This window comes from Indicator indicator, chromosome 19, assembly GCF_027791375.1.
Source record: "Indicator indicator isolate 239-I01 chromosome 19, UM_Iind_1.1, whole genome shotgun sequence".
Taxonomy (NCBI): Eukaryota; Metazoa; Chordata; class Aves; order Piciformes; family Indicatoridae; genus Indicator; species Indicator indicator.
Window position 1 is genome coordinate 6,047,470 of NC_072028.1, and position 18,538 is coordinate 6,066,007.

An 18,538-nucleotide genomic window follows, 5' to 3' on the forward strand; every position below is an offset into this window, starting at 1 on the left:
CATAGAAGGGCAGTTCTGGTATTGACAGCAGAGAGGAAAATGAAGTGCATCAGCTGGGAGCTGTGGTGCTAACACAGCAGAGAGGGGACACTTCTTACTGCGCGCCCTGGCCCGAGCGCTCTGCTATGGTTTTCCTCACTTGGCCTTTTTCACTCGGGGATTTTGACAATACTTCCTTGTCTAGTGTCTTGCCTCTTAAGCTAAAAACTTTGTACTGTTTAAGTTGACCCATTCCTTCATGCCAAGCTCAAAAAAGGGGGTGTCTTTGTTTTTAGAAATGGGCTTATAGCAAAAAAAAAAAAATTAAATAAAATCCAATTAAATGCAGAGCAGGGCTGCAAATAGCAATGGACTGGTAATTGCTGTACCAACTTTGAAAGTATTCCTTAGTGATTAAATGTCAACAGGTTTCATAAACAGCAAATGTCTTCAAGTTGACATAAAGAAGGCCTCTCTATGGAGGTCATTGTAAATACCAGATTTATTGTGCCTCAGTGGAGAATGTGCTGAAAGTGGAAAGGGAAATGTCACTGTAGATCTTTAGAGTGTCTCAGTAAAGCAGAAGGGTTGTTGGTGCCTGCAATAAAAAACTTCTGACTCCTTAAACTAACTGTTGACAAACAATATGTAATACTTGATAACCCATTCATAAAATGTTCGTTTTTCAGGTCAGACTACGATGACTGGAGACCAGCCCTGGCCAGCTTGCTTCAACCTATCCCGTTTCCCAAGGAGTAAGTTTGTACTGTCTTAGCATTTACTGGGTTATTCTTGTTACTGTTGTTTTATGGTGACGTAGTGTCAAATAAAAACTGATGGTAATAGGAGCTTTGGGCCTCTAATAACGGATTGAGAATCTAGAGCTGATTTTGGCTGATGCAGAGGGGCATGAAGACTTCCCCATCTTTGTCTCCGGTCCTCATTTCTCTAAGATGATCCTGAAGAGAAAATTGGTTAACTAGAGACAGGCAGACAGGAGAGGAAGGGAAGCTGGTGAGGAGACAGTGGGAGATTTAGTGGAGGAAGATGCTTTCCTGGCGTCACAGAGACTTGTCCCATTTGTATTTTGCATTAAATGAAGAAGCTACCCTACGGATCAGCCAAGCTCCCTCAGAAACCTATTAGTGAACAGTAGTGTTTATGAAATGCAGACCTCCACGGACAAACATTACAACCTGTAATTGTACAATTTGCCAGCTTATCACATCCCCTAATGTCTTGAATCAGAGAGGTCTAATCGTCCATGCCAGGTTACCTGGGCTACAGCAAGAGCTTGGAGATAGGCAACAGAGACATCATTTATCTAAGTCAAACATCAGTCCTGGGGGAGGTGTAAACCATACCATGATGCAAGGCATTTCACAAAATGGCCATTAATTGCCTTACTGGTGTCTGATGTTCATTAGTTGTGACTGTACCTTAATTGCATTGCAATTAGAGAATTCACCTGGCTCTTGGAGGTAGCCAAAACTCTGGGTTTAATTACATAGCTGTGTTATGAGCCTTTTACTTAACTTTCTTCTGACCCAAAGCTCCCACTGACGTTAGTCAGAGCCTTGTCTAAGGCAGGACTCAGGAAAAGCTTTGAGGTTTGTTCCAATTGATTATTTTATTTTTCCACCCTAGATTAATGAAGGAGACTTTACCTGATCTTTTTTGGAAAGATTATACTTTTTTTTGTCTTGTGTGCTGTGATTGCTTAGCACATCCTTTTATTATTTGGAAAGAACTGAAAAGGGGTTGTTTGGGTTTTCATTCCCCCCCCCCCCCTTCTCCCAGATCCTCATATTCTTCTGTTTTAAATTTCAGGGCTCTTGCACATGAGAAATTCACAAAGTAAGTTTGTGGGGTTGGTTTGTTTTATTGAAGGGGGTAATTACTTAAAATACTTGTACTAGTCAGTAATAGCAATGATGCATTATTCAATATTGTGTCTCTAATGTTTTTCATCTGTGAGGGGCTGTAAGCATGTTCTGTTAGCAATAAAAAATACAGTTTTCTTTGTAATTCACTGTGACAGCAAGAACCCAAGGACTGGGATGCTGATAGAATTTAGAAATTAGTTTGTTACTGCACTTGTCTGAAAAGAAAGCTTTCATAGGCTGTTGTGAATAGACACTCTCCTTTGTAATTAGGAGACCTCATGTTTCCTTCCTGTGGAAGCAGTTCAACTTTTTCTCTCAAAGGTGCATGAATATATATTATTTAAAGTGTAATCCAAGAGAAATATGACACTTGTGTGAATGCTGTAACCAGCAACTGCTTACCTTGTCCTTTTAACTTTGTTTTGTTTTGTGTTTTTCAGGGAGCTGAAATACGTGATTCAGAGATTCGCAGAAGACCCGAGGCAAGAAGTGAGTTTATTGCTGGTATTAATTGGAGGGATTGCAAGTGTGCTTGTTCAGAAGCTCTCTCTTTAGGTAGTTTCTTTCAGAACATGGTGTGATTATGCTGTGCTGAAGTCTCTTAGGGAGTAATAGCCACTCAGGGCACACAGTCTTGGTATGAATGGTTTCTTGCTCTATGTATAAACGTGCCTCATGTCCTCCTTCTCTGGCATCAGCTGATGTCCTTGCTCTCCAGTAAACTGCAACCAGCAAGGTTTTCCCACTCTGTTGAATCTTTCAGAGCTTTTCGTCTTGGGTACCAAAAAAAAAAAAGGAAAGCAAAATCATTGGATCCATACAGCTTACAAAATAACAGGTTTTATTTAGCTGCATTTTAGTTACATTATGTGCAAATGACCGTAATCCTCATGAATTAGCAGGAGAAAGGAGGTGGGAGGTGTGTTACTGGAGTGCGTAGCTGTAGCCTCATGGCGGCTGACTTCTTTATAGCTTCACACGTAGCTTATTCAACATCATCAGCTTTGGCTGAGTCAGAGGGAACCTCTCATCCACATTAATTTTTGGTTCTGGCATAAAGAGGAGAAAGCTCCCCCAGACTGTGGGTGAGGAGGCTGTGTTGTCATCATCATTACCCAGAAGCCCTGTTTTTTATGCTTTGTGGGCAGAGTCAGCCTTGTCAGAAGAGAGAGACCTTCTTGTCTAAGAATGGCACAAGGACTTCATCTGTCACTGGTGTTACATTCCCAAAGGAAGGAGCCTGGACTTCACCTCTCTCTGCCCCTCCTCAAAAATTGAAGTAGAACACCTGTCTCTTCAAAGGGGGGGAAAAAAAGCTTGATTATAACTCCTATTGACTGTGGAACTAGATGTAGTAATTTATACTGTGGGTCAAATTTAGACTAATAGTTGCTCACTGGTGCCAGTTCTGTGCATTTTCTGTCTTACATATCCCTGCTGAATTTTTCTGGTAAACTTCCTTCACCCTGACTCTGGTCAAATTTTATTATAGCAGATCACATCAGAGGTATAGACACACATGCAGGGAGGATGGGGGATAAATGTCAGAAGCTCAGAAATTTGAGATTTTGGTTTGGTTTTCGGTTGTGTTTTTTTTTCCTAAGTGAAAAGAGCTGTTCTAGATTAGAGCCATTTTGTGGTTGGTTTGTGTAAAGGGAATGGCAAAGGCCATGTGATTGGTAATGATACATTTTCCCTCCCTGTTTGTGCTGAAAAAAATGGATTCTGTGAGTGGATACTTGCCTGCAGCTCTGTAGGTTGGAATATTAACCATGAGGTTTCCATCAGTCCCTGGTGTTGCAGTTACTTCTTTTGGCACAGTGTGGGAGATGCTGGTGATTATTGGCAGGAGCTGTAACCTTCCCAATGTCTTCGCTTTTTGGCAGGTCCACTCATGTTTGCTGAGTGTGCGGGCTGGCAAAGATGGCTGGTTCCAGCTCTACAGCCCTGGAGGAGTGGCGTGTGATGATGATGGAGAGCTCTTTGCCAGTATGGTACGTGTCTGTAATGGTGTGAGCTTAGTAACTTCTCTGCAGTAAGTAGCTAATGCATAGCTGGCAGTAAGAAATCTAAATCTTTATATCACCAAATTCATCATACTTCCTCACAGCCACAGTTTGGTTAACATATTATCTCTCTCTTTTTGAACTTTGGTGAGTTTTCCCATTGGTAGTGTAATGCACAACACCACACATCTATGTATCTGTGTGGTACAGCCTCAGGGTACACCAGGGCAGGTTTAGATTGGATATTAGAAGAAACTTCTTCACTGAAAGGATTCTCAAACACTGAAACAGGCTCTCCAGGAAAGTGGTTGAATCCCCATTCCTGGTGGTGTTTAAACGTGGTGCTGAGGGACATGGTTTAGCACCAGACTTGCTAGTTAGATAATAATTGGCCTTGATGGTCTTTAAGGTCTTTTCCAACCAAAATGATTCTGTGATTTGCTGTGTATGTATTTTTGTATTTATAAATATGTGTGCTTGTGTGTCTGTATAATAAAACTCTCTCAGAGAGCATGGAATACTAGGAGACAGGGAAGACAGCAACATTGAATTAATCAAAGAAGAAAAAGAAGGAAAGCAAGGGGGGGAAGGCAGGAAGGAGAAAGAAAGAGAGATAGAAAGATGTTAGCAGTTTTTCTACCCAGTTCCATTGTTGTGGGGAGCTGTAACAGAAACCAGCATTCCATTTCCTGCAGTTATTTCTATAGACAGAAAATGAGAGGTTTTAATCACTGATGATAGCACTCTTTTCTTGTGCAACCTGGGTCAAGTCACGTAGGGCTCGCTGTGTATGAGTTCTCCATATAGCAAGTAAGATGGAAATTATGCTACTTCCTTTCTCTGGTAAAGGGAAAAACATTTGCTGAAGCTGGCTATTGTGTATACACAAAGTGCCTTTCAGGAGGGATCTACACTTGGTGCATCATCCACATGCTGAGCATTTTGGAACATAAAGAGCATGCACGTCTGTCTATGCTCTAGACTTAAATTCAGATCCATCGGATACCTTTGAAACAGATAATGAACAAAGACTGGTAGCAAAAGGTTTGATCCCACTTCACTGGTTCCATTTCTTTTGTGCTTGAACAGAAAATTTCTTCAGAACTATGTCATTTCTCCTGAGAGCTTTCGTGGTCCAAGATATTTATGAGCATCAGGAGGTGGTGTGCATGAGAAAGCACAATGCTAACACACATTAATGTGCAGTACTCTGTGCCCTTTGCAAGGCTGTTGATAAATACTTAAAGAGCTGCTAACAACTAACCATAAAGTTTGAAAAACATCCTGTTCTGAGATGGGCCTTGCATTAGTGTCAGCTTCAGTATTTTCCCTAGCTCAAAGAAAACCTCCAAAAAGGCTCAATGATAAATGCAGGACATGAAATCCTTTGTGGCTTGAAACTTACTGTTTTTAAAAGCCACCTGAACTGATGGATACTTAAGAAAAATAGTTGTTGTATTTTGGCCTTGCTGGTAAGGAAGCCAGGAGGAGAAAGAATTGCGTGGTAGCATATGGTCCACATAAAACAGACCCCACCAATGGCATGGTTGCAGTATTTTCAGCAGTACTGAACATAGTCCAGGCAATACTGTGAACCTGAGGGACCAGAGAAAGCATTTACAAGCTTACTGTAGAGTGGTGCTGATGTTGAGGCTACATAATAGAGCTCTTGTATTGGAAGCTACAAATTCTCACACAGTGCTTTGCCAGCAAGCTGGTGAATCAGCCATCTGGGCTGTAAAATAAGACTCTCAGCTAGGAACCCAAAATTCTCTGCAGCTAATCCCTAGGGCTTTTAAATGGGGAAGAATATTGCCATCCTCTTTTGTGGGAAGGGCGTCTCATATTTGATTTGTAGAGAGGCTTTGCATTTCTGCTGTAGGTGGTACTATGCAATATCATCCAATGCTTCTGGAGCTGGGAGAGTCTGCAGGGCACTCTTGTCTGCTAGTGGACTTGAAGGAGTCTTATTCAGGCCATGTTCTCAGCATTTCTTTCATTTCAGGGAAAACTGAGCAAAAGGGAAAGCAAGATAATGAACCAAGAGCATTGAAAGCACATGACTTAGGGCTCAGGACTGCTGGGTTTTCTTAAGGCACTCCTTCCTTTCCCAGTCAGCTCCTGTCTGGTCATTCTGAGTTTGACCATCACCACCCCTTAACCAAGGCCAGCTCAGCCAGCAGATTGCCAGCACACGGCCTCTTAACTAAACGTCCAGCCCACACAACCCCTGCTCACCAGCTGGCATTGTTGCAGAGGGAAACTGAGCCATAAACAGATGCCAAAGCAAAATCTCCTGTGGTTCCCCTGGGGTTGGGTTCATCACATTACTAGGACCAGGGGCAGTTGCACAGCTGCGCTGATGTTTCCTGTGGAGCTTGTATCAGGCCTCTGGGCTATCAGCTGAGCTCCTTTATGGAGGAATACTACCTGCTCCCTCAGATATCTGTAGGCATCACCTTTTCCAAAAAGTCACTTCCAGTCAGCAATAAAGCTGTTGAGAGGCTGCAACCATAGTCATAGTGAGGACCTCCTTTTCTTTACATTTGTTTTAAGCACTTGGATTTGTTTGACAATGTCCCTTCTAGAGGTATCTGTGTTGCTTAGGCTTACAGCTCTAATTGTAGCTGTTTCTCAAACAGGTTCATATTTTAATGGGATCCTGCTATAAAACGAAGAAGTTCCTGCTTTCCCTGGCTGAAAATAAATTAGGACCTTGCATGCTACTGGCTTTGAGGGGTAACCAGACAATGGTTGAGGTAAGCCCTAAACATACACAGTCATAAGGGTTTCTGAGCAGTATTCAGATTCTCTATCACACTGCCTTTCCCAGAATTAGATCTAGTGAAACTAGAGAAGATGAGTTCAGGCAGTTGTGTTTCTTTTGATTAGGTGGAATGGAATAGCATTGTTCTGCAGATCTGAGTGTGCAAGACTTTTTGGAGAGAGATTGTTTACTGTAATTCAGTTGCAGAGGCTAGGATGGGAAATAAACATCCATGATGGTACAGACTCTGGTAAGGGGTCAGAACCCAGAACTGCAAGGGTTTTCCATCACTAAATGCCTGATGCTTGTATTGCCACCTGCAAACAGAGCAGTGCACAAGAAGTGCATTTACAAAACCTCATGGACCTGAGTTAATACACATTTTTTTTCCTGGGTATGATTGGTTTGGTTTTGGGCTTGTTCTTTTTTTTTTTTTTTTTCACTAATAGTTTAGACACATTTTTCTAGGTTTCTTTAGAGAATTTCTTGATTAATGTCATCATCTATTTTAAATGGAAATAGAGAGTGGTTAAATACTTGGAAGAAGTTATAATTTTTCATTGACTTAAATCTGTGCATGCTAATTTAAACCAGTAAATAAAAGTGTGCTGCATGAATTGAATATTATGTTCCTTGATTTTTTTTTTTCATTAAAAATAATTAAGATTAGGAGGGAGTAAAAGATCTGCATTTTGATTGCAATGGTCTGATGTGTAGCTGAAAGGGAAAGGCAGCCTGGAGAGGGGAGCTTGTGTCCTAAGCCCATGGTGACCCACTGGAATCATTCGCTGGTATCTAACTTGTTCTTGGCAGCCCCTTGCCCAGGGGTGAGTCAGAGGTGTTCCCAGCGAGCTGGAGGGTGTCCTGCCACAGCAGTGAGCTCCCAGCATCATCTTCTCTCAGAGCTTCTCTGGCCTTTTCCCATCCTGCCTCACAGGCTGGATACCCTTCAGATGCATTCTGCTGGCACTGAGGGACAGAAAAATCCAGCACTGAGAGGACTGCTTGGCTGTACTGCTCATGTGTAATGTCCCAGGTCTGCCAATCTGCAGTCTAGCTGATGTACCTGGGAAGTACTGGATCGATTGTACCTGTTCTGAAGAGGGCCATGGCATGAAGCCATCTTCCAGGGCTGATGCAAAGTAATTGCAGCTCTTGGTCTGAAAGAATGAGCACTTAATGGAAGGCAGGACAGATAGACTGACTTTGAGAGATCAGAGATCATTCTTTATGAATAAAAAAATGGTTTCTTATGTTGGAAGGTCAATAAATGTTGCTACTGTCCTCTAATCCGACCTGCATAATGAATAATTTCCCCAGTAATTTAAACTAGCATGCCCAGTGTCATTAGCATGTTTGAAAGAAATGTCATGTGAGCTCTGCAGTGACCACTCTTCTCTCCTTCTGCTGCTAGATTTTGTGTTTGATGCTGGAATACAACATCATCGATAATAACGACACCCAGCTCCAGATCATCTCTACCCTGGAAAGCACAGACGTGGGAAAGAGAATGTATGAACAGCTGTGTGACAGGCAGAGGGAGTTAAAAGAGCTGGTATGTCACCCTGCATGGGGTATTGCCATAGCACATTGTGCTCTGTACTCTCCAGAAATGGACCTACAAAAGAAGGACAAGCAGGGTGTGAAATTCCCAGTTAACAACAGGATGGGAGCAGTATTGGGAGGATTTTGCTGGGGATATGTATCCTGTGTGATATTTACTGATGTGTCTAATCCCACACTGTGCTTATGAGTGATATTCAATAACCTGCTTAGAATCTGTGTGGAAGAATAAAGGTGAAGTCCTGCTGTCTTACAAGTCAGCTTGTCAAATTCTGCCACCTTTTGACATATGAGCAGCAAATGGTTCTACTGCTGGCCAGCATTTCTTAATGCTTCAGCAGTCACAACATTTCACTGAGGGTGGTCTTTAAGACCTAGTTCTCAGAGCTAAAGCCTATGAAAAAAAGACAAGGTCTGCAGACTGGAGATAGATCTGTTCTGATTAGCACTTTTTCACCTATGCAAGCATACCCACCATCTTCCTCTTCCCTCTTTCACATTTAGCTTTAAGCTAGTCTTTAAGCTCTGCTCCCAGCCTGAAAAGTATATGCTGTTTTTGAAGTCAAACAAACTATTTTATCAGCTGTGCAGTCTCAACCCCTTTGCTATCTTAGTCCAGCATTTTAAGGCTATTTCCTTTAAAGTGAAAGTAACCAAATAGTGGCAGGCTGAAGCAAGCAGAATGCTGACCTATGGCATGAAGACCACTAGCTGTGGTTGGTGGATGTCCCCTGGGTAGCAAGAGGCCTGCATCTAGCACAGTCAGAAAAAAATCTGTCAGTGCAGAAAAAGCAGGGAAGAGGTGGAAGGGCTGGCAGGGAACTTTGAAATCAGAGCAGGGTTTACTTTAGTGAAGAGCTTGCTAAGCTTTGCTTGGTCTAAAATGTAGAATGGCAACTTGTTTGACCAAAATATCTTCTCTCTTACAGCAAAGAAAAGGTGGTCCCACAAGGTTAACACTGCCATCCAAGTCCACAGTAAGTTAATCATGTCAATAGAAAAAGAAGCTTTGTCTTTCCATATTTAAGCAGTTAATTTATGTTTGTCATGTGGCACAGTGGTTTTGGTCATTCGAGAGAGAAACCATTCTGCTTGCTCTGTGAACACAACTGGAGTTTACACAAGTAAGGGCACATTTCTACTCTTGGGTCTGTGCAGCAGTTTCCCAAGGCCAACACATGCATCAGATTGTCAGATTTATACTGGTGAGCAGATCTGGAAGTTACAGTAGGATGTGGTGGTAGATTTGGGGACAGAATTTTGCAGTACGAAAGCAGACTTCACAGTGTACAGTTCTGGGTCTGAAAGAGACCCTTTGCTGTTGCACTGGGTACAGACCCAGACTAACTTTACCAAGGCCAAGTAACAGTCCTGAACAGTTTGGATCTAGGACCTGCAGTGAAATCTTCATTAAACTAAAAGACCCATCTTTGACATTTATTCTGCCACTTCATGTCTCATAAGGATACACATGCAAAGAAAATTTTCGTCCTGATTTCTGGATAAATTTTTCCCAGGGTGTGTGAAGCAACGCTGCCACAAGAGCCCAGCTGCTTGCCAAAGAGGCAGAAACTTCTCTGTGTGATTCTCTCTTACTGTAAACAAGTGGTGTAATTGTGCAACCCTTGCTGGTTAACAGTATCAGTGACACCACTGCAGATGCTTGCAGGCTGAGGAGTCAATAATCTTGCTTATCAATCTGGTGTTTGCTTTCAGGATGCAGACCTGGCCCGCTTGCTAAGCTCGGGATCTTTTGGAAATTTGGAAAACCTCAGCCTGGCCTTCACCAATGTGACAAGTGCTTGTGCTGAGCACCTCATTAAACTGCCTTCACTCAAGCAGCTGAACCTGTGGTCGACTCAGGTAGGTGCTCTGCAGACTGAAACTCAGAGCAGGAACCAGTGCTGACTAATTCTGAAATTTCACATTACGTCAGCACCCAGAAGAGTGTGTGAAGAGGCTTGCTTAGAATGAATTTGTCCTCATGATATTTTTACAGGGCCTTTCTGTGGTCTAGCTCACCTTAGAGGCTGATTTTTCTTTTTTTTTCCCTTTTTCCATTTCAAAAGTCTTTTAAAATTTTTGTTTTATTTTTAATTATAAAAGGGTTGCTGTTGCCTTGGGTTGTATGTTCCAGTTAGGCATTGTTGATGTTGTGGACTTTGCAGCACACCTGCTGCTGTTGATCTGAGAAACACTCAAGCGTTCACCTATTTAGGATAAAAAAAGTGATGCTGTGCTGCAGCTCCTCTGGTCAAGCAAAACACAGAGTCTGTGCAGTGTAGGCAGTGAATTGCCCTGAACCACAATCAGCCAGATTTTCTTTAAAACAGCAGTAACAAAGTGAAACTGAAATAGTGAATAAAAAGAAGGAAAAGATAATGATAATGTGGTTATTTTGTAAGCAAAAAGACGCCAAATGAGCTGAATAAATGGTTCAGCTGTTAATTGAGAAAATCTTTGGAAATTACAATTTTCTTCTACGTTTCTCTACTGGTTTTGGTCTCTGAGGTCTCTCCACTGAATAGGTTTTCCCCATTTTCTATTAGCACCTATTCGTAATACTGACTGCAAATAGGGTTGTTCTGTCTATCCACAAAAAGCAGCATTTTTGTTCACTCAAGTGTTCATGTAAATGGCTTGGTTTGTTTTCCAAACTACTTTTGTATCCCATAACTTTCCTCTTTCTGTGTGGGGAATATGAAATAGAATCTGATTGCTTGCTTGTTTTAGGACTGCCTTGTATTGCCTCCAGATTTGTCCTAACAATGTAACTTTTGGATTTGAAAACTTTGATGCTTGTTGCTCAAAATGAGTTTGATTTCACTGGACAAAGAGCCTGGGTTTTGTAGGATTTCTTTTTTTTTTTTTAATTAAAAAAAATGTTTAGATTCCATTTTATTTTGTGATACCCTCATTTGCATTAATCTAGAATTCAGAAACAGCAGAAATGAAGTGGGTCAGCAGAACAATTGCCAATCAATAGTACATTGTTCTTGAGACCAAAATAACTAATTAATACCACTTGCATCATGCCTTTTTGTGTGTGATGTGGTTTGGAACTGGCTGGGACTGCCATAACCATCTTGAATAGCCAGGGTGGGAGCTCTCTCATACAAAGTCCAGACTTCAAAGGCAGCACTTTAATTAAATGATGGCCTGTGGTTAAGTGCACTCAAGTCACTTTTCTGTTCCCCATCTGCAAAACAGGGATAAAACTATTTGCTTTCTCTCCTGTCATTTGAGATTGTGGTAAATAATCTGAGTGTGGCTTTGAAGCCTCCTCTGCAGAGGTGGTTTTAGTGTGCTCTGCTTGCAGTGAGGTGCTTGCACACGATGTTCCTGCTCTGTTTGAAAACAACTTTTCTTGCACCCCGCAGTTCGGAGACGCAGGGTTGCGGCTTCTGTCTGAACACCTCACCATGCTGCAAGTGCTCAACCTGTGTGAGACTCCTGTCACGGATGCTGGGCTGCTGGCACTTAGCTGTAAGTGACCAAAATAAGCCATGGAGGAAAATTATGTGGCTTTGGAGGAATTTACATGGGTTCAGGCAGAAGATTGATTTCTTGGCTGCCACAGCACTGCTTCCACAGGGATTTAGGACAAGCCGTGGTTGTGTTTGGATTTAAACTTCCCCCTTCCCTGCCCACTCAAGTGGCTCTGCAGCTGCAAGCAAGGGGAACAGGAGGTGATGTGAGCCTGACAAAGCTTAGTGACCTCGTGTGGGCTCTGTTGCCCCAGATTGTACTCTGGCTCTTGCCTCTGACTTTGCTGATGGCACTTGTCTCCATCTCACATGGTGAGCTGTTACCCTGGGACTTCCCAGATTTTTTTCCCATGCCCGACTGTGGCTGTCCTCTCTGGGGGGGAGTCTGGCATTGTGCTGCAGGAGGGGAAGATTGCAAGGCCACATGACCTTACTATTGAGCTTAGAACCCTATGCAGCAGGTTTCATACCCTCTCTGGCATGTTTTGTTCCTTCATTTTTGAGGAGGTGAAACTCATGCAATTCTTAATTTACACAGGGCAAGGCAGAGTGTGGCCATCTCAGCAGCATTTGGGATTCCCCTGTGCACTGAGAGCTGCTCAACGTGCCAGAATGAGACTCTTTCCTACATCCAAGAGTGCATTTTAACCCTTGCCTACTGGGTTTAAAGGGCTCCTTTAATAGGCTTGATCCTACACAGACGTGCCAGACAGGCCAGTAGTTATGGCTCATCTTAGGAAACTATTCTGCTAAGTACTGGAGCCTGAAATGGAAATGGGGGGGAGGAAGGGGTGAGGGAGGTCTGCTAGATCAGCATGGCCCCTGCGTGCACCATGCAGAGCACTGAGAAGGGGCACTATTCAGAACAGTGTGCAGGAAACTGATTATGAGAAGTTGCCTCAACTCCTTTGAAGTCAGCTGCCTTCAGCATATGCTTAATGGCCCTTCCTAAATAGGGACTTTTTCCTGGATGAGGGCCCAAACAGCTGTTTATCCATTTGTACTTCTATATTTTACCCTATTCAGCTTTTTCCTGAGAGTGCTGCACATAGTCCTGTCTTGTTTAGGCTTTGGCCTACTCTAAGCCTGGAAGTTTAAGAAAATGCAGCATGGTCATAAATATTTGTGTGTTTTTTCTTTCAGCCATGAAGAGTCTGTGTAGTTTAAATATGAACAGCACCAAACTTTCGGCAGATACCTATGAAGATCTCAAGGTACTTGTGAATTGCATCTACTAAAGATGAGAAGTAGCTGGTCCAGGAGGATTAGCAAGTCCTGGTGTACACGTTTAGCAAGTGCCTGGTGGTAGCAGATAGTGAAGAGAGAACTGGCCCCATGGAGTGGGTAGCATGAAAGTCACCTGAAGAGAGGGAGGAGAATGACTGAAAACAGTTATGAGTTGCTGGCTTCAGTAGAGCCAGGAAATATTTAACGTGCTGAGTAGATGAGTATGAGGTGGAATCAAAAACTGAACATTTTCACCAGTGCTATCAACAGTAAAGGTTTCATGACTAGGAACATACTGGTTCTTTCCAGTGAGGATACAGAGACAGGTAAAACCTAGTGCATGACCCCAAAGCCATCTCCTGTACTGTTAAGTGGACCAAAAGTAGCATGGGCAAACAGCACGATGGAGCTTTGATTCAGAGGGCAAAGGGAGAATTAAAAGCATTGAGGGAGGGGCAAGTTTAACTTGGTACCTCATGGATTGGAACAGGAGTTTAAGCAGAAACACCTGCACGAAGGCCCAGGTTTGCCATGTAAGGTGGTTGGTGTTACTCTTTGTACTTTGAATTCACAACCACTTGGGCGAAAGGTGTAAAAAACCAGAAGGTAGCTATGGGAGGGAAATGGTCCCAGGTGGTTTCAGACAAAGACTGCCTGGGATGTGTTGGCTTTCGTGACTTCCCATGGACTTTGTCTTCACTCTAGCACTAAGTCACATCTGCCAAAGTCTCACTTCACAAACCCAAGCACTCAAAGTGAAACTCAACGTTACGTTGTCTTGTGTGCTGAAACCTCAGCTCATGCTAGGTTTACTCTAAAAGGTCGCAACCTTGGCTTCAGTTTCAGACTTGAGGCAAGTCCTGAAACAGCTCTGCTTTCAGAATTCACTGCAAGCATACATCTTTGGTTCTGGCTGTGGAGCCAGGGCTTCCCCAGGGACTCGGCTGTAATGCTGCTGGCATGGAGTTTTCAAGATCAAGTTTTCAAAACTTGTGTCACAGTTGTATATGCAAAGACATCGTCCTTGGAATTAACAGCTGGCTTGCAGATGGGTTCACACAATGAGGCTTGTATTAGGCCCCTGGCATTTACAGACAATCAAGGTCAATGCTGCATTTGGCCCGAGGCTCTGAAATCAAGTCTATTGAAAGGCTCCCCCACTCCTAGCCCTGCTTCTCAGCCCCTCTGCCACTAACTTCATACCGAAACTCATTTTTTCCTAGCTGGTTCCCTCTGCTCTGGTATTGCATTAAGAGTCCTTAGCAGCAACACAAAGTGACTTGCCAGGGCAAACAGCAAAACTGGCTGTGAGCAAAGTCCTGATGATTGGAGAGAATCGAAAGAGAGAACAGGCGTGTGTCACTTTTTCCCCTCTCACCTCCTGCACTGAGACTTATCTTAGTGGCCATTATTTTAGAGCTCTGTGTGTGTTCAGAAGCAGGGTAACAGTTTCTTTCCCTGGGGCACATGTTTGTAGGTCTGTACAGAACAGCTCAGACTTCAAAGAAACATTGTCTTGATACAAGTCTTTCCTTCTCCCCTTGGTCTGCAGAGTATTTGGGGCACAAGCCAGTGATGACATTTCCTCTCCACTCCATCCCCCACCCCACTAAACACGCTTGCACACACACAGACTCCCACATATGTACCAGGCAGGCTGAACCAGACAATAAATAAACACCCACTACTGAAGTCATTATTGCCTAACTGAAAAATTATTTGCTGGCAGTGTCTGTAGGATTATGACTAGCTCTTATCAAAATATGCATGCACATAAATCAAGGAGTGAGGTAATAATGACTCCTAGAAACTTCCAACTCCTCAATTATGCCCTAGTCTAATTAAACATGTTTATTTGTTTTGAGAGAATTAGCTGTGCAATTATGGCCAAAGCATGGAAATGGGATCAACAAGTAGGAACAACGCAAGCAGCCCATTGCCTTCTACCTCGTGCAGGGTTGTTCAGGAACAATACATCCAAATGCTGTGGAGCTGTGGAGAGAAGACCACAAAGACACCAGAAGTTGCTGACACTCTCCAAATTCTTTTAATACACGGAGGGGAAAAAAATCAAGCAGTGACTTAGTGTGGAGGTTGAAGAAGGAACATTGGCTGGCTGCTGCGGTTTGAGTCCACTGCCTTCATGGCTGGAGTTTGCCAGACAAATTTTGCTGGGTATAAAAAGTGAAGATGGAGGTCTTGATCTGGGCCGGCTGGCTGGCTGGTGCATGGGTTTTACTGCAGCCACTGGCTTTTGTCTCAGGTGTGACTTAGTCTTGTGTGTCTGGAAAGGCTCAGCATCTTGTTCCTCCGTTCACACCTTTAAGCCTAATTGCTGGATTGCAGTGCTGCTCTGGAGGGGGGAGCTCATAGCGCATCTCCCTGCAGTCTGTGGCCTCCCAGTTTGCTGACAGAACAGCTGTGACAGGAACTTCTGCTGAGTGCTGAACACGTGTCACTAATTCTGACCTTTTCCTGCCTCCTGCACAGGCTAAACTACCCAATCTGAAAGAAGTGGACGTCCGCTACACCGAAGCATGGTGAACTCTCCCTGCCTTCGACTCTTCTCTTTTGCTTCTTGTGAGAAGGAAAAGATTTTTAAAACAAACAGAGAAAAATGAACCAGAAAATAACTTTTTGGCTAATACCTGTAGAGCAGTGAGTCCTGGGACTTGGTGGTAGGAGTCGTGGTTGTGGGGTAGAGGAGTGACGTTGTATGTGTTGGGGGGAACAGGGCAAGCCTGGACCCAGCCGGATTCTTGCAGCTTTGTGCTTTTGGAATCAACATAATTTACATTGAAAAGGAAAATAAAAAAGAAAGGACACTGTAGCAGCAAGAGGATTATAAAGAGGAAAAAAAACATCTTTGTGGATTTTCTTTGCCTTTGTGTTTTATGCCGTGTGGAGAGAAAAAAAAAATATTAATTTTTCATTATTTACCCAAGTCTCCTTGGCTGGCAGCTGTCCAGTCAGAACTCTTCTTCCACCAGTTTTGCTACAGAAAAAAATCAAACTTACAAAAAAAAAATCTCAAGAGAAGAAAACCAAAACCAATATGATTTTCACCTCCCCCTGTGTCCTTGCAGTTGTTATGCAAAGTGATTTTGTTGTACATAAGATTTACATAATGCACCTATTTAAGAAAATGGTTCACAAATAACAGGTCTGGGACCTGTCTTTTATTTATGAATTGTTAATTCTTTTACCCTTTTTTTTTTTTTTTGCATATAGTACTGTATAAACTAGTTTGCTGTCTTGTTGTTATTATTATTAATTTTTTTTTTAAAGGAAATGTCCTTCTTGAAGAATTGCCTTTCAGTAATGCATACTGTATTATACTCCTTCTCTGTCACAACATTCATCATCACCTTGTCTTGGATTTCAAAATGCCTCAAACGTTATCAAATAGGAAGGAAAAATCTCTTATCAAGAGGGGTGTGGGGTGTGGTTGTTGGGGGAAGGGATGCAGGGATTAATAAAAGTCACGTTTCCTTCCAAAGTCTGAAAACTCTTCTTTAGTCTTTTAAGCCATTTCAGTTTGCAACACGGGAGGTGGGGAGCAGCCATCGCTGACTTCGCCCGTGGGGTACTCACAAAACTTTGTAGATTTTATTGCAACTGGCCTCAGTTGTTTTCTGTTTACGTCCAAGATTTCAGAAAGAGAAGAAAAAGTTCTCCCTCCATTTTGTGCATCAGCTTTTTTCTGTTTGTTTTTTGGGTTTTGTTGTTTGTTTTGGTTTGTTTTGTTTTGTTTTGTTTTGTTTTCCTACCCACCCCCTCTTCTCTGCCTTCCCTTCCCTCCCCTCTACCTGTTCTGTGCACGCATTGTTCTGCATGTTCCTCTGGGGAGACTGAAAAACTCGCGTTGTGCTGATCCGATAGCTCTGACCTGTCTGTAAATGTGACTGCTCCATTTTTCAAATTCCACAACTGCTTAGAAGATGATTCTTTTTTTAAAAATTGTGGTTTCTTTTATAACTATTGCTGTCGACTATTTTTTTCATAATGAGCCTTCATTGTACAGAGCTGCTTATTTAAAAAAGAAAACACAAAAACCTACAACAACAAAAAAAAAAGGATAAAATGTTTTTCCTCTGTTTAACACCTTTATTTTATTCTTCAGCACCTCAAGGTTTCACATACAGGCAATGTAATTTTTTATATATAAATATATATATATTTAATCTTATTCAATGGAAGCCAAGCTTTTGGTTTTGGGGTTTTTTTGTTTGTTTTTTTTTTAAACTTTGTTGCTGCATAGACAACCCCTGCCCAAGTCATGTTTTGTTTTTTGTTTTGGTTTGTTTTTTCTTAATAAATGAAACAGAAATTGAGTCTTAACTCATGTAGTGTGCCAGGTTGGTTTGTTTTTTTGGTGGTTTTTTTTTGTTTGTTTGTTTGTTTTTTTTTTTGTGTGTTTTTTTTCCCTTCAGATCCCAAACTCTGTGTGGATGCAGTATGGGAAGAAAAAAGAAAATTAAAAAAAAAAAGAGAGAAGAAAAATGATGCCAACATTTTCCTTAGCACTGTTGCTTTTACCAATGGTTTACTACTACTGTTCTGTAGCTGTGTACAAAGAGATGTGAAATAATTTCAGGCAAAAATAAACTGTAAGTGACTATCTTTTAGCTGTGTGCTTTGTGTTTTCTTTGAAGGTAGCTTTCCCTGGCCCAAATGACGTGGGGATGCTGTGTGAGGTGCAGAGGCGTCAGAGCCAGAGGACAGTCAATGCCTGCCTGAGGGATGTGCTCTTGCAGCTCTGCTCCCAACACCGGTGCCTGGGCACTGCTCCTTCCTCCCATTGTAAAGCAGAGGGACCAGCAGGCACCCATCATGGGTGATTCCCACCAGGCACCGGGTTTTGAGGCACCATTGCCTAGAAGGGGCGAGGAGGAGGAAGAGGAGGACAGCTGAGTCTTGCATCCCTCCCAGAGACTTTATCTCTGCACCATTCCTAATCCTTCACAGGCTCAAGGAGTTCCTGCACTTGCCATCAAAACAGTTGCATTAGTGGGGTTTTTGCACTGGTTGCCTGGATTAGGCAGGACTGGAAATGCTGGGGCATTTCCAGCCTCAAGAGGGGTTTCTGCTTATTAAGGGACGCATCCAAAGGGAGAGATGAGCTGCATTTGCATTCTGCTCACCGTCCTTGATAAAGCACACCCGTGTGTGGGCTGGATGCCAGCAGAAAATCCAGCTGGAGCTTCACAACTCTGCTTTGGTCATTAGACAATTACTGAACTTCTTCAGCTTGTAAATAAACAAGCTCTGCTTGAAACCAATTCTTGCAGACGTGCTGAGAGCCACCTTCATCACCTGTGTTACCTGGCTCCTATACTCTCATTTGTATTTCTGTCCTATATCACAAAACAAAGGACCTAGACAAATGCAAGCACTTGTACTGTGTTCAGCTAAGGTAAGAAGTCCTCACAGGATGGCCCTTGATAAAGAGAATAAAGCATGCCTTCATTTTTTTCTCCACTGAAACAACACAGCTGTAGCTGAGGCTGTCAGGTATTTTGAGTCTTCTCCCCTTGAGCAGTCACTGCTGTGTATGAGCTCTGTCCTACCTCAGAAGAGCCAGGACTTCTCAGAGCCCTCTGGACCCTGAGAAGCCAAAAA

At 42.7% G+C, this 18,538-nt stretch overlaps 1 protein-coding gene across 1 annotated transcript in view; it reads left to right on the forward strand.

Moving 5' to 3' along the window:
- Positions 1-15,738, forward strand: part of CMIP (c-Maf inducing protein) — a 133,956-nt gene extending 118,218 nt beyond the window's left edge. Inside the window, exons 11-21 of the mRNA XM_054389606.1 lie at positions 669-734; positions 1,810-1,836; positions 2,306-2,354; positions 3,752-3,859; positions 6,514-6,630; positions 8,053-8,193; positions 9,131-9,178; positions 9,918-10,064; positions 11,582-11,687; positions 12,833-12,903; positions 15,407-15,738. Coding sequence (XP_054245581.1) covers positions 669-734; positions 1,810-1,836; positions 2,306-2,354; positions 3,752-3,859; positions 6,514-6,630; positions 8,053-8,193; positions 9,131-9,178; positions 9,918-10,064; positions 11,582-11,687; positions 12,833-12,903; positions 15,407-15,460 — 934 coding nt within the window. The 3' untranslated portion in view covers positions 15,461-15,738. The remainder of the gene's footprint in view (positions 1-668; positions 735-1,809; positions 1,837-2,305; positions 2,355-3,751; positions 3,860-6,513; positions 6,631-8,052; positions 8,194-9,130; positions 9,179-9,917; positions 10,065-11,581; positions 11,688-12,832; positions 12,904-15,406) is intronic.
- The last annotated feature ends 2,800 nt before the right edge of the window (positions 15,739-18,538 follow it).